General features: G+C 40.1%; 1 protein-coding gene across 3 annotated transcripts in view; it reads left to right on the forward strand.

Annotated features, from left to right (window-relative positions):
• The window catches only part of vps13c (vacuolar protein sorting 13 homolog C), a 283,389-nt gene that overhangs the window by 112,861 nt on the left and 154,563 nt on the right, over window positions 1-15,965 (forward strand). For all 3 annotated transcript variants that reach the window (XM_052042364.1, XM_052042365.1, XM_052042363.1), the window contains 8 exons: window positions 770-877; window positions 4,202-4,305; window positions 6,184-6,351; window positions 7,517-7,821; window positions 10,082-10,229; window positions 10,679-10,787; window positions 11,995-12,140; window positions 14,368-14,524. In XM_052042364.1, coding sequence (XP_051898324.1) covers window positions 770-877; window positions 4,202-4,305; window positions 6,184-6,351; window positions 7,517-7,821; window positions 10,082-10,229; window positions 10,679-10,787; window positions 11,995-12,140; window positions 14,368-14,524 — 1,245 coding nt within the window. The remainder of the gene's footprint in view (window positions 1-769; window positions 878-4,201; window positions 4,306-6,183; window positions 6,352-7,516; window positions 7,822-10,081; window positions 10,230-10,678; window positions 10,788-11,994; window positions 12,141-14,367; window positions 14,525-15,965) is intronic.

Here is a 15,965-nt window from a genome sequence, read left to right on the forward strand (position 1 = left end):
GGTTAATGTTAGCATCTTTTTGATGGACCAATATGTTTACATTGTTCACGTTTTTTTTGTTTAGCCTTCAGCTGGGTGAGGTGCCCAACACTCACAGTGTGGGGAGCTAAACCTGGAAAGCAAAGTTACAAGCCTATACACAAATTATTAAGAGTTGAACTAATTTTGTATAAATATTCATTTCTGTTAGCTAAGGGAGATAATGCCTGACTCTGTTATGGATTACTCCATTTTGTTTTTGGTGTTCTCAAAAGGTATTGTTTATTAGACAGAGAATCCCCAGGAATGTTGTTCCTTTCCAAGATGCTTTCTGTCTGGTTTAGTTTGGGATCTAATGTACCCTGTCAGGCAACTATTGTGCTACTTTTACCTCCTGAAGTAGAGTTGATAAAAATGAAAAATAACTATTAGAATAACTTCCATATTTCTGAGAGGGCAGAAAGTATTGATCCTTCAGTGAATCCTGATTTTGGTGTATGGTGCCTTTATCTGTGAGTTTTTTTTATATTCTGCATACAACAGATTCTAGAATTAAATGAAAAATGTTTGTAAATAATAGATTTGTCTATTGAGCTTGGTATGAAAGATCCTAAGGTCATATTTTGAGTTGGAGGGAGTTCTCCCAGTCTCTTATGTTTTAAAAAAGAATCTGAACAAGTTTGTTGATTTCGGAAAGAAATATATTTTATGATCTTGTATTAATTTAGATACAACTGTTTAAGTCATCTAAATATCATAATCACCTGAATACCTTAAATTCTTTTATTAGTTTTGAAAAGCTCAAAGGAACTGGATTTCAAGATGTTTGCCATGATGGATGCATTTAATGTAGCTTTGTGTGATGAGAAGCACAATATTGCTGACATTAGCGTACAAGGTAAGACACAGCCCTTTTGTGTTGGAGTCGTACAGAGATGCAGCACATAAGCAGGCTCTTCAGCCCATTTATACTAATCCTATTTTAATCCCACAATCCCATCAACTCCCTCAAGATTCCACCACTCACCTACACACCAGGGACAATTTACAGTTACCAGTTAACCTACCAACCCTTTGAGATGTGGGAGGAAACTGGAGCACCAGAAGAAACCCATGTGGTCACAGGGAACATGCAAACTCCACACAGTCAGTACCCAAGGTCAGGACTGCAAGGCAGCAGCTCTCCAAGCTGTGCCAATGTGTCACCCTTGTAGAGACAGCAGATTATTTAGAACAAAAGCTTTCACGTCCCTGGTTATATCACAAGATGTGCATTGTATTATGGTCCAAATTCATTCTACTGAAGTCAATGAGTTTCAGAAGCAGAGTTCAGCCACACTGCCATATAGCTGATACAATTGCTCCACCTCCATTGTATTTATAATAATTTTTTATACAGTCAGAAATGGAAACAGAAGAATTAGAATTTATAATCAAGGTGTATGTTAAATCATGTGAAGTTGATTAAAAGGTGTAATTGGATGAACTTGCATTTCTCTTCACTAAAAGCTAAGGGAACTGAGCTGACAATGAGTGTATTAAGTTGTGTACCATGCAAAACATAGAGAAGCTATTATAATTCTGAAGAGGCCACCGCTTTAGACCTTGTGAACAATAGAGCCATACAGCACGGAAACAGGACTTTTGGCCCAACTGGTCCATGCTGAACAAGATGCCCTATTCAAACTAGTCCCATTTGCCAGCATTTGGCCCATAACCTTCTAAACCTTTCCAATCCATGTACTTGTCAAACTGTCTTTTAAAATTGTACCTGTCTCAACCACTTCCTCCAGCAGCTCATTCCACATGGATACCACCCTTTGTGTAAAAAAAAGTTGCCCCTCATGTTTCTCTTAAATCTTTCCCATCTCACCTTAAACCTATGCTATCTAGTTCTTGATACTCCATCCCTGAGAAAAAGACTGAGTGCATTCACCCTATCTATGCCCCTCATCACCTCTCAGTCTCCTACACTCTAAGGAATAAAGTCCTGGCCTGTCCAACCTCTCCCTATAACTTAGTTCATCACATCCAGGCAGCATCCTTGCAAATCTGTTCTGTAGTCTTTCCAGTTAAATAACATGTTTCCTATAGCAGGGCAACCAAAACTGAACACAATGCTCCAAGTGCGGCCTCACTAGCGTCCTGTACAACCGCACCACAACCTCCCAATTTTTATACTCAATGCCCTGACTGATGAAGGCCAGCGTGCCATCTTTATCACACTGTCTACCTGTGACTCCCACTTTCAGTGAACCATGTACTTGTACTCCAAAGTCCCTCTGTTCTGCGGTTCACTGTGAAAGTCCTATCTGGATTTGACTTTCCAAAATGCAACACCTCACACTTAACTAAATTAAACTCCATTTGCCATTCCTCGGCCCACTTACTCAGGTGATCAAGATCCCCCTGTAATTTTGGTAACCATCTTCACTGTCCACTATACCACCTATTTTAGTGTCATCTGCACACTTACTAACCATGCCTTGTACATTCTTATCCAAATCGTTGATATAGATGACAAACAACGATGGGCCCAGCACTGACGCCTGAGGCACACCACAGGCATCCAGTCCGAGAAACAACCTTTTACCGTCACCCTCTGCTTTCTATCATCAAGCCAACTGTGTATCCAATTAGCCAGCTCTCCCTCTATTCCATATGATCCAACCTTCTAGACCAGCCTACCATGTGGAACCTTATCAAAGGCCTTAATGAAGTCCGTATGAACCACGTCCACTGCCCTGCCCTCATCGACTTTCTTGGTCACCTCATCAAAAAAAACTCAATCAAGTTCACAAGACATGATCTTCAATGCACAAAGCAATGCTGACTGCCCCTAATTAGCCTTCATCTTTCCAGATGCATGTATATCTTGTCCCTCAGAATCCCCTCCAGTAACTTAACTACTACAGATATTAGACTTACTGGCCTATAGTTCCCAGGCTTTTCTTTGCTGCCCTTCTTAAATAAAAGGCACAACATTCACTGCCCTCCAGTCTACTGGGACCTCACCTGTGGCTAATGATAAGGTGTTTATTTGTTAGTCACATGTACATTGAAACACACAGTGAAATGTATCTTCTTGCATTACTGAGAATGTGCTTGGGGGTATGATGCAAATGATGATGCAGATATCTCAGCCAGGGATCCTGCAATTTCTTCTCCAGCCTCCCACAGTGTTCTTGGATATACCTGGTCAGGCCCTGGAGGTTTGTCTACCTTTCTACCTTTTAAGACATCCAGCACCTCCTCTACAGTAATGTGAACTCTCCCCAAAACCTCCCCACTTACTTTTCCTAGTTCCGAAGTCTTCGTGTCTTTATCCACCATAAAAACAGAGGAGATATATTCATTAAGGACCTTGCCCATCTCCTGTGGCTCCATGCAAAGGTGTCCCCTTTGGTCTTTGAGGCACCCTATTCTCTCTCTAGTTACTCTTTTTCCCTTAATATACTTATAAATCTCTTTGGATTTTCCTTAACCTTCTCTGCCAAAGTTATCTCGTGCCTCCTTTTTGCCCACCTGATTTCCTTCTTGAGTACACTCCTGCATCCCTTATACTCCTCCAGGGATTCACTTAATCCCAGCTGCCTGCACATGATCCATGCCTCTTTTTCCTGACCAGAGCCTCAATATTCCTTGTCATCCAGGGTTCCCTACTCCTGCCAGCCTTGCCCATCACTCTAACGGGAACATGCAGACCTTGAGTTTTCACTATCTAATCTTTAAAAGCCTCCCACTTGCCTGTGTCCCTTTGCCCATAAACAACTGCAATAAAACTAGAATTGAAGATTGGCCACTGTTGCAACAAGCAAAACCTCTGTGAGTACTGGCATTAAGACGTTAAATGAAAAGGGTGAAATAAGACTCCTATATAGGTACAAAGAATGGGTTTCACTTTGCAAAGTCATCAAGCCACACGTTACTGGCAAAGTTCATAGAACAGAACAAGTGGTACAGTGAGGAATGGCCTTGGGGTAATAGAGATTTACTGTGGACACTTAAATATTTCTTTTTGACCAGTTAAAACCCATTGATGCAATGACACAATCTGAACAGGTTATTCTCACGATGCTTGTTGATGCTGTATTAACAATTATGTCAATGAAAGTTTTGAAAAGTGGTTAAACTGTATATGTATGCTTTCATTGTTAACCTCATTTCACTCAAATAAATACGTTAATGTAGTCGTTACTGAATGCTTTCTGTAACTGTACAGGTTTGGATGCATCCATTTTAGTGCAGTCAAAGCAGACACAATTCTTTGCCAGACTTCGAGATATTGTTGTTACAGATGTTGATTCAAAGACACTACATAAAAAGGTATTTGTTTCACATTTATTCATGGAATTTCTTTCGTGTATTTGAATTTACATCACGTGGATAACATTTGTAATCAAGAATTCTATTTGGTAAAACAGATTTGCTATGGTGCAGCATTCATTATCTTGCACAGCACAATAAAAGCTTTACCATTCACACAATAACGATCTTTCAGAATGATGTAACCCCCTGAATGACATTTGATCTTTTATAGAGTAAGTGTCACAGAAGTACAGCACGGAAACAGGCCTTCAGCCCACTGAGTCTGCACTGACAGTCACCCACCCATTTACACTAATCCAGAACCTATTTATCCTTCCTACATTCTCCTCAACTTTCACCACGTTCTACCACTCCCCTACACATTATGGGTAACTTACTTCCCACGTGTCTAGGATGTGGGAGGAAACCCACGTGGTCATGGGAGGAATGTGCAAACTCTACACAGACAGCATTCGAGGTCAGGATTGAAACCTGGTCTCTGACACTGTGAGGAAGTGGCTCTGTTAGCTGCACCACAGTGCCCCCCCACATCCTGCGAAGAGTAACGTAGTGCATTGTCCAAGGCACTTATTAGTTTGATGAGTACTGTTCCATTCCCTGTGTATGTTTGTCTGACTCTTACTCTAATTTTTGTGAGCCTATGATTGCAGTAAGAATAAGAAAGTATGATTTAGTAACATTCAGAAGCAAGCACAGCGGTTGATGCACGTTGACCATTCTGTGGATCTGGGTACCTGTGGGAAGATTCCATTATTGGCCATCCCAAGCGCTCTGAGAAAGGATTATTCACTGCTGCTTTGAATCCCTAAGTTCCTTTGTATTGCTGATACTTCACAGATGGAATTGCAGGGGAGGGAATTCCAGTATTTTCACAATGGGGTCTGGAAGTGGAAGAATATCAGATGGAAATATCAGTGGTAAAGTAACAGCCATGGATCCTAACGAACTGATGAGGGAGCATGCTTCTCCTGATCAGCTGTCAAGTATTCTCCATGCCAATGAAAGACTACTCCTGGTACCTCAATAAGGATACAAATTTTACTGGAGGGACTAGCTCAAAGGGAAACAAGTGTTAGCAGTGAGTAATTGTCTTCCTGTATCCAATGACACTTTCTGGTTTTCCAACCTATAAAAGGTGTGATCACCTGCAGGCCATCCTATTACTGCTGACTTGGCTTCTAATGCATACAGAAATGGAGAACCATGTTCTCATCAGAGCCACTAATCGTGTTTTCCAGTATAATGTGAAGATAGTATTTGGAAATGGTTGCTGACGTTTAGAACTCTTAGGCCATTTGAATCTGAAAATATAGCGGATGGCTCTGTCTAAATGACAATCTGATGTCTCTATCTCTGGTAGTGGCCTGTTCTGAGAAGCCTTGCACTCAAGAAGTTGTCTTTGGTAAAGTATCGGACACAGTGGGAGAATTTGAATTTAGGTGGCATAGGCCAAGTAAAATTCTAGTAATTGAGTGGTCGGGAATGAAGGAATATGGATCCAAGGCTGGATTTGGAGCAGGTGAAAAGTTTAAGTATAGAGCAGTGAGAGATGTGGAATTCGTTACCAGTGCTTGTGACTGAAGCAGTGACCATGTCTACATTTGACATTTGGATAATTGGGTGGGTAGAGAAATTAGGAATAAGGGTTTATGAATTTGTGTTGATGCTATTGTAAGCCATACCTGTTGATTAATGGGGTGAACAAACTGGTCCCATTTTGTAATTCTATTCTGTTATACTGCTCACTCACTCTGCTCCTTCAGTACAGTAATGATGATGAGGCAAATTGTAATCCCAGGAGAGATACTTTAGTTACTTAGTATTTAATTTGAAATGTTAATACCTTAAATCAAGTTGTACCTTCTCCATTTCTAGGCTGTTTCCATTGTTGGAAATGAAGTGTTCAGCTTCAATGTAACGCTGTATCCAAATGCTATTGATGATGAGAACTATGCTGATATGTCGAAAGTGGATGGAAAAATCACTTTAAGAGTTGGCTGTATTCAGATTATATATCTGCAAAAGTTCCTCATGTCACTGCTGGTAAGTCCAATCTATTTAAAAAAAATGTAAAAGTAGGTTATTTGGCCTCTTGAGTCTGCTTCTCTGTGTCTGACCTTCCCCTCAACACTGCTTTCCTGCACTATCCCCGCATCCCTGGATTGCCATGATATCTTGAAATCTATAAATTTGTGCTTTGAATAAACTCAATGACTGACCCTCCATGGTCCTCGGGTGGAAAACTCCAAACCCTCCCTCTGCATGACTAAAACCTTGATTGCTCTAAAATTATTTGTAACTTTTGTTTAATGTTTTCAATTTTCAAAAAGTTTTTACATAAGATTTATTGAACATGATTTCTCTCCTCACCTTAACTTATTTTAATGCCTCTTTATAATTTCTGCAGAAAATATTTAAACATCCGATATCCTTTTTTAATATTTTGATTTGCAGACTTATGAAGCATTCCTTGTACATTCTCATCTAAATCGTTTATATAAATTATGAACAACAATGAGCCCAGCACTGATCCCTGTTGCACACCACTAGTCAAAGGCTGCAAAACAGCCTCACACCATTACCCTCTGCTTGTTACTGTCAAGCCAATTAGTCATGCATTCAAGTGGATAAATAATTTGATGCTATCTTCTGTGCTGAGTGCTTGGTAGGGGGAAGCATGAAAAGAAGTTTATTATAACAGACCTTTATAAATATTTTCCATTATCTGCAGAAGTACTGATCCTGATTATTTTGGTGTCTGAATGGCATGGTATGGTTTCATCTAAAGGTAACTAATTCATATCAATTGGACAGTTGTGTGTTGGTCCCATTGAGCATTTAATCAAGACATGCATTGACTTAGAGTTTGTTGCATTGTCTGAGATGCAATTTTGGATCAAACGGCAAAGTAATACCCCTCTGCCTATTGAATTTAGTGTGAAAGAACTTAAGGTCATATTTTGAGTTGGAGGGAATTCTCCCAGTGTTTTTAGTTTTAAGAAAGAATTTGAACAGGTTTCCTGGCAAGTCTAAAGATTCAATTGTGGTGCATCTCTGGAGAGATGCATAACTTTAACGTGGGGTTGAAAATGGCAAAGCTCAAACATATTAAATTTATTATGAAAAGAATATGTTTCTAATATGTTCCACTGGAGATGAACAAGTGATTGGAATACGGACACACTAACTCTTGATGTATTTACCACAGAACTTCTTTGACAACTTCCAAGCAGCAAAGGAAGCATTAAGTGCAGCCACAGCACAAGCAGCAGAAAAAGCAGCCTCCAGTGTGAAGGATTTTGCCCAGAAGAGTTTTCGACTGGCAATGGACATTAATTTGAAAGCCCCAGTTATCATAATTCCTGAATCCTCCATCTCTATGAATGCCTTGGTGGCAGATTTGGGATTGATTACTGTTCAGAATAGATTCACTCTGATCCCGGGCAAAGAGTTCTCTGTACCACCCGTCTTGGATGTCATGGATGTAAACCTAACACAGCTGAAACTTTCAAGGTTAATTTTAATGTTTATACCTTGTGCCTCAAAATGTTTTATATATTTTAATAGTTTGAGGTCAGATTTTCTTAAAATAAATTTCCATCTATACAGGAATTTCTTGCTATTTGTTGCAGTGTTTTTGTATGAGTATTGTGTGCAGTGTTTCATGTGTATCTGTCTGGCATGACTTTCTACATGAATTGTAGTTAAATCGTTGTATAAGGTGAGTCTTTTGCCACTCTGATGGAGTTTAGCTGCAGTTGCATCATGATGTAAAAGGAAAATGGATTAGGCTCTAAAGACTGGAAGGCCAGTTGATGGTGACACTAGTGTTTGTAGAAATTGTTTTGTGATCAATTTTCTCGTTAAAAGTGCATGCATTCTGCACTGGTGAATTGCTCCCTGAATGACTTATTTGGGAGTGCAGCTGCCACAGGATCAAGTGTGGCTGTAATGTGGGATAACTAATTTATCAATTCACTACTTGCCAGTCATTATCAAGACTGAACAGCCACACGTCTGCAGCTGAAACAAATAACTTCAGCAGAGGGGTGCTGGAAAATCCCACCTGCCCCTCCTGCCTTTATTAGACAGTGAGGACTTCAGTAATCACCAGCTGATGGAGTTTGGTGGGGATTCCTCTCACACCGCTCTCAGCAGTGAGCGGAGTGGGTCACATGACTGACCCTTGCACTCACCGATTACGCTGGCTTTAAAATCATTCTCCACTCCCCCTCTCTCTAAAAATAAAATCAACCTTGCAGGCAAGGCCTGCCACCTAACTTCCTTTATTATGAAATATGGAAATTAAAGCATATCAGATTTAAACGAGGCAAAAATGTTTTCATGGATTGGGGTCTTGAGAACTGAAGACTAAAACAATATGAAATAAACGGTGTTAATCATGGAAAACCAATCTATGCAATTTGTTTTTAAATAGAACAAGACTTTGATATCTCATTTACTTTTTAAGTTCATAAAATACAAGTAAATATTGTGTAATATTCTCAAGTTCTCAAGGATTTTAGTACCATTAGGAGATGCTGCAGAACAAAGTGAAAATGCAGTGCTGTATCGACCAGAAGGATTTGTTGACACTTTAAAACTAACCAGGCAGGGTATAAAACTTAAAATCCTATTTGAGTTTTTGTGTTATTGGGTTAAAACCAACTAAGCTAAATGAACTGTTTTGATGTTTTTCAATCCACAGCACAGAAAATTTGCCCATATTTTCCCTGTGATTCTTATGAATCTTGTGAGACTAAGGTTGGAATTGCCAGGGAGAGATGAGAAAATGGAGACACAAAATGGAGATGAGAAAATACCCATGATAGGCAGGCGAAGAAAATCAAGTTAAACAATTACTTTAGTCAAGTTCTTTTACTTCTAGGACCTAACTTAGTATAACTCTCACTATCTTGTCTGGCCGTTGTTTAGAAAGGGAATGCTGGGCAAGCTTTGTAAATAATTTAGTGCAGCAAAAATGTAATTTGGAAATAATCTATAATAAATAGTGTGCATGTGTATGGAAGTCTGAGCCAAGACATAATAGATAGTTTATAAGACTAGAGGGTATTATTGCAGCAAGTTCTTCATTGTTTGCTGCTAGGTGTGGGAGCTGATGATGTGTTGACTTGACTATGGTATTCTAGCAATTATTGTAAATGTGTTAGCATTGGCCATCCTGTCCCTAGTGCCCAAGCCTAAGGCTGATCCGGAGACTCCACTCTCCTGGAAGCCTGCACTGCCCCTACTCTTTCCCCCTCCCACGTACACCACCCAGTCCACCCACTTGGCTGGAGGCCTTACACCCACCGCCACCAACCACCGCCCCCCCACCCACTTCCCACTTAGCAACCCATGTGTGCTAAGGAATTTGGTGGAGCTTGGATTGCTGCCAGCAAGCTCGGCACTGACAAAGGTCAGGAGATTCCCCACCCCCAGCAGCACTGTGTGATGAGGGGCCAGTTTTGCTGGTGAATGGACAGCTGGACAGTGGCTGGCTCAGTGATCTTTTACTCTTTAAACCACTGCCGTGCCCAGTGGCTCGCAGGAACCAAGGGGGAGGCAACTAGGTTACCCTGTTCAGGGGTGAAGGGAGTTTAGAGAGATGCAACCAAAAGTGTCCCACAGAGACCTTCTACGTACTGGTTGGTAGATTATGCATTCTGGTCGTTAAATCAAGGTCTTATTAACGATGTGTGAGGCAATGAACTACTTTAAAATGCCAGAATGGCACATAGAACTTCCTAATTGACCAACATTTTTCCGTCAGGACCATGTTGCAGACCAGTCCGTCCCAGGTTGACATTGAAATATTGCAGCCCATCAACTTGCAGCTTATAGTGCAAAGGAATTTGGCAGCAGACTGGTATCATGACATCCCGAGCATGGAAATCAAAGGAGACTTGAAAACTGTTAATGTAAGTAACACGGTGTTATGTTGACATTTTCATTATGTTTTCTTCTCAAATGTGTTCACGTGAGTTAGGACACAGGCAGCAGTGCTTTGAATGAGGTCAGTGTCAAGTGACAGCTTTGGTAACTTGCATACTTGTGATACGTATTACAAAATATGTTCAGCTGGGTGGAGAGGGAGAGGTTGTGGGGATGTCCTCTCACAGATGACTTAACTTAACTGGAGTTAGCTGCTTTGAAAATCAGACGAGGTTGGTAAGGGATGTACTGTTCTTCCCATCACATTTCTTCTTCCATGTTCTGTGCAAGCAACACTTAACCGGGTAGGCAAGGTAAAAATCTGCCTAGTAGTCATCACGTGTGCTTATTGTTGTTAATAATTCAGAGCAAATTGTTTTATTTCTGAAACTTTTTCTTTGGGAGCCCTGTAGTTCAACTTGTTGTTCTGTTTCAGGTTGTCCTCAGTGAGGAAGACCTGACTGTTCTGATGAAGGTCATTGAGCAGAACCTCGGTGAAGGCAGCAAAACAAGTTCAACAAAAGCACTGAAGGATGAAGGAAAAAGTAATCAAATATTAGCACAATATTGTTTATGCTAAATCATTTATGAAACCCTGAAACTTTTGCAATCGGAATAAAAAAACTAGTGAACTATGAAAAATAATAATGATCCACATCTGTTTTGTGTTCAGCTGCTTGTGAGGAGAACAGTGCTGGAGAACAGTTTGTGTCCTGATCATTTCTTCGTACTTCTGGTTTAACAATTGCATCCAGCAGCAGATAACATTTTACAGTTTAAACATTCTGTTAAGGAATAATGTCTCTCTTGGAACTCTAGTTTAATTGTTGGTGAGGCCGCACTTGGAGTTTTGGACACCCTCTTATAGGAAAGGCGTTATTAAACTAGAAAGAGTGTTGAAAAGATTTACCAGGGTGTTGCCTGGACTTGGGGGCTTGAGTTACATGGAGAGGTTGTGTAGACTGGGACTTTATTCCCAAGAACAGGGGATTGAGGGGTGACCTCATAGAGGTATATAAGATCACGAGGGGCACAGACAGAGTGAAAGCACATGGTCTTTTTCCCTGGAAGAGGATGCTAAAAACAAGAGGGCATAGGTTTAAGATCAGAGGTGAGTCATTTAAAAGAAACATCAGGGGCAGCAGCTTCACACAAAGGGTAGTGCATATTTGGAACGAGCTGCCAGAAATAGTGGTTGAGGTGGGCACATTAGCAACAATTAAAAGCCATCCAGTACATGGATAAGAGAGGTTTTGAGGAATATAGGCTAAATGCGGGCAGATGGGACCAGCTCACTGGGCAACAGTTGGCATGGATGAGATGGATGAGTTGGGCCGCAGGGCCTGTTTCCATGCTCTGTGACTCTAATTGTCTATTTTGGTTATGTCTGAGTCTAAAATCCAGTAAATGTGTGATGTGTTTAATTGAGCAATTTCTTTAACTATGTATCTGCCTGTAACTTACTGGGCAGACTAATTTCCACCTTTTATTCAACTAATTTAAAAACATCAAAGTTATGCCTTTTTTAGGGATGAATTTGCTTTTTTAAGAAAATGCATTTGCTGAAGTGTGTTGTAATCCCCAGCTGGGGTTAAAAGATGTAAGGTTGAAATTGGTGAAAATTGTGTCTCTGAACAACTAAACAGAGAAATCAAACATTTCAAATACAAACACAGTTAGCTATTTTTTTTGCAGTAAATATTGCTGCTAAATTCAACTTCACTAATAGTTTGTGTATTGATGAATAAACAGGAAAAAGTAAAGATCCCATTGAAGCAGCTAAATTGGGGAAAGTCGTGGCAAGTGGCAGCTCAGCAGCAGATCAGCTTATGGAAATAATGAAAGGAGGTGTGCCAAATGATGTTATCAATGTTCAGCTGAACTTCGAAATCAAAGAGGTGAGTTGTGGTTTCTGAGTCTGAAAGTAAAAACCTTTAAAAGAAGCCTTACAAAATTGAGTTTGTTAACATAGCCTACTAGTTGCAACACTTAACCTGAGCACACAGCTACATGTTTCTTGAATTGAGAAGTGTGGTTGTTTTCTATGGAGCAAGCTGAGGAAAAGAGAGCATATTAAAAACTAAATTGATTGATGACTGTTAATGCCAGGTGTTTTTTTCTGTCAGGCTGTGTGATTTTGAGCCTTTTACATGTGGAGAAAATTAACAAGCAGAACTTTTAATGGCCAAATTGCAGAGGATAGACAACACTATTAGTGCTATTTAGTGAAGTAAATTGTGCAAAACTGAATGATGCTGCAGGCTGTAGTCAGACATTCCAAACTCTCAGTTAAATCTTTCATTTGTTCACTGCAGTGAGCAAAGTGGGTGAGCAGATGCAAAGTATCAATGAGAAGCACCTAGACAAAATTCACAACAGGTGAAACTATGGTACAGTTCAGAGCAAGCAGCTGCATGCTGGCAGAGTGGGAGATGTTGATCAGAATCATAGTCAATGTTGGCTTTGGTCATGTGAGCAGTCATTCCTTAGTTCAGAGAATTGAACACAGATACTAACTCTGCAGTTCAATAGCCAGGGCATGCTGCTGTTGGAGGTGCCATATTTCACTGAGACTTCAGCTGAGGCCTGTAAGCCCTCATGGATCAATTGTGGCAGCTGAAGAGGAGTTTTGTTGATATCCTCGCCATTATTAATCTGAAGTATCCGGAATGCAGATTATCTCATTGGTGTTTTGGAACCTTGGGTTTAAATTAGTTCCCTGAAAAAGTGATAACACTTCAAAATTAATTTTGTTCACTATAAGACACTTTACAATATTCTGAAGGCAAATGCAGCCGTCACTTTGCACACTGCAAGTACATAGCCAAATACCACAAGCGGCATTGAGATCCTTGCCCAATGTAACTGTTTGATAGACATTGACCAGGGTGTAAGGGAACTTGTTTCTTTGAAATTATGCCCAGCCTTTAACATCCACCCAAAGCAATTAACGTGGCATTGGGATAAAGGTGGTACGTCCAACAATATCACACTGTGTTGGGACCACCTGAAAGCATCAACCTTAATTATGCAGTGGAATGGGGAATTGCCATGGGGGCCAGAGGAAGCCTGGCATCATGTGGTTTCACTTCAGATCCAGTGGGTCCCTGTGAAACATTAGAGTCATTAGTCAATTTTACAAAGTTGGGCACATAAGTTAATGTTTCATTTTGATCTGTTTATATCATTTGTCATTCCTATTGTTTAAACTATCATTTTTAACAAAGAACAAAGAAATGGCGGATGAACTGAATAAGTATTTTACGTCAGTTTTCACTGCGGAAGTCACCAGCAACATGTCAGAAATTCGAGAGATTCAGGGGCAGAAGTGAGTGTAGTCGCTATTACTAAGGAGAAGGTGCTTGGGAAGCTGAAAGGTCTGAAGGTAGGTAAATCACCTGGACTGGTTGGACGACACCCCAGTGCTCTGAAAGAGGTAGCTGAAGAGATTGTGAAGGCATTAGTAGTGATCTTTCAAGAATCACTGGATTCAGGGATTGTTCCAGAGGACTGGGAAATCCAAAATGTCACTCCATTCTAAGAAGGGAGGGAGGCAAAAGACAGGAAATTATAGGCCAGTCAGCCTGACTTCAGTGGTTGGTAAGATGTTAGAGTCCATTATTGAGTCCTTCTCCCCATAACTTCTGTCGCCCTTACTAATCATGTACTTCCAAGTACCCTGAAACCTCTTCACTTGGAAGTACATGATTAGTAAGGGCGACAGAAGTTATGGGGAGAAGGCAGGAGAATGGGGTTGAGAGGGAAAAAAAGTCAGTCATGATCGCGTGGTGGAGCAGATTCGATGGGCTGAATGGCCTAATTGTGCTCCTATGTCTTATGGTTGTATGATCATTTAATTGTGCTTTACTGCCATCATCCAGCTTATCAGTTACTGGTAGACCAGACAAGCATTTTCATCGACTGGGAGTGCTACAGTTTAATCCTGTAGTGGGAATATAGGACAAAATCTGTAAGGATTAATTTTCTAATTATAATCAATTATTGATTTAATGCCACTGATTAATCCTATACAACATCACAATGGAATGATAATAGAGATAATTAAAAACAAGACAGTATTCAACTATTGTTCAGATGAGTAATTATATTCTGTTGTGATTTCAGGTGACAGTAGAATTAACAAAAAAAATTAACGCGCAACAAAATCCATTTCTCGTGTTTCATGTGGTTCAATTGGGAACTGAAACAAAAATGAGAAACTATGATTTGAGTGCCACAGCGTACTTGAAGAAAATTGGTTTGAACTGCTGTGAATTTCCAGGTAGGACAAATGTCTGACAAGACCACAAGGAAAGTAAATCTGAGGACGAGAAAAGGTCAATGGTCTTATACAAATCCAGAATTCTGATGTGCCAACCTCACCACCTTACCACTCGGCAATTCTGTACCCACCATGTTGTGCTTCAAATACCAATTGCACTTACTCGAAGCTTGCATCAGTCTCAAGAATGCTTCTGGTATTGATACTTCTCCAGCTTGCACACAAGTACCTTAGTTTTACTATCTGCCTGTTGCATTTTTTGATGAAAAGTTAGACACCTATTTTTCCTTTAATGGCGGTTCTCTACATTCTCTAATGTTTCTTTAACCCTTTAGGTTTAACCTGGGTACATTAGAATGAGAATTAGAAGCAAGTGTAGGTAAACTAGCCCAACAGCCTCCTGTGTCGTGCATCAAGATTATGGCTGATCATCTCTCTCAGTACCATTTTCCAGCATTACCCACATAGCCCTAGATTCCGTTAATATCCAGAATTCTTCCCTTTCCTCTTAAATGCATGTGATATTCAGCTTAATCATTCTATGTTTTCACCGAGAATTTTTTCCTGAATTCATTAAGATACTCATGACTAATTAATCTATCACTTTGATTTATCTTCTGACTGTGAATTTCAGCATTGGATTTTACTGGTATTGTAGTTAAATTGGCTTTGTTATTGAATGTGATAAAATGTAATGTTACTACTAGTTGTTGATTACCTCCCCTTATTAATTTGGGTGCATTAACACAAGTGTGTCCAATTATTCTCATTTTGAACTGAACTTGCAATCTTGCTGACACCCTGTTGATGTGGTTTTTTTTCCCCCTGTGGAGATAACTGACTGCTCTATAAACCTTGCCTCATAGGTATGCTTAATTTACATCATTATTGAACAATATGTCACAATGTTTCTCGTTATAAATATTTAACTGGTATGTTGAATGATATTTTGTATCAAGAGCCTGTGTGTTTCCAGAAAATTCTGGAGGAAAAAGCGTAGTTTTCTGGCAGTGCTATTGTTGAAGTGTGTTACTTGTTTCTTTTATAAAATGGCACCATCTCCACATGTGCCGCAGTGGATGCAGGGACGATGTTTCTCACAGCTGAGGAGTTTGAGACCTGGGGTTTCAGAATAAGGGGTGGGCTGTTTAATTCTGACGAGAAATTTCTTGATTCAGAGAATGCGGAATCTTTGGGCTTTTCTGTCCTGGAGGGCTGTGGAGACGATGTTGTGATCATTCAAAATACAGGTCAATATATTTCTGGACATTAAGGCAATAGAGGGATATGAGGAGAGCACAGGAACGTGGCATTGAGGCAGTCATAATCTTAATGGGTCAAAGGGCTGGGTGAACTATTCCTGCTCATTTTCCTTTTGTCCTTATTTACGTAAAACAAACTAAATCTCCTGCAGCAGCAAGGCTGAAATCAATGCCAGTAT

Source organism: Pristis pectinata, chromosome 32 (assembly GCF_009764475.1).
Source record: "Pristis pectinata isolate sPriPec2 chromosome 32, sPriPec2.1.pri, whole genome shotgun sequence".
NCBI lineage: Eukaryota > Metazoa > Chordata > Chondrichthyes > Rhinopristiformes > Pristidae > Pristis > Pristis pectinata.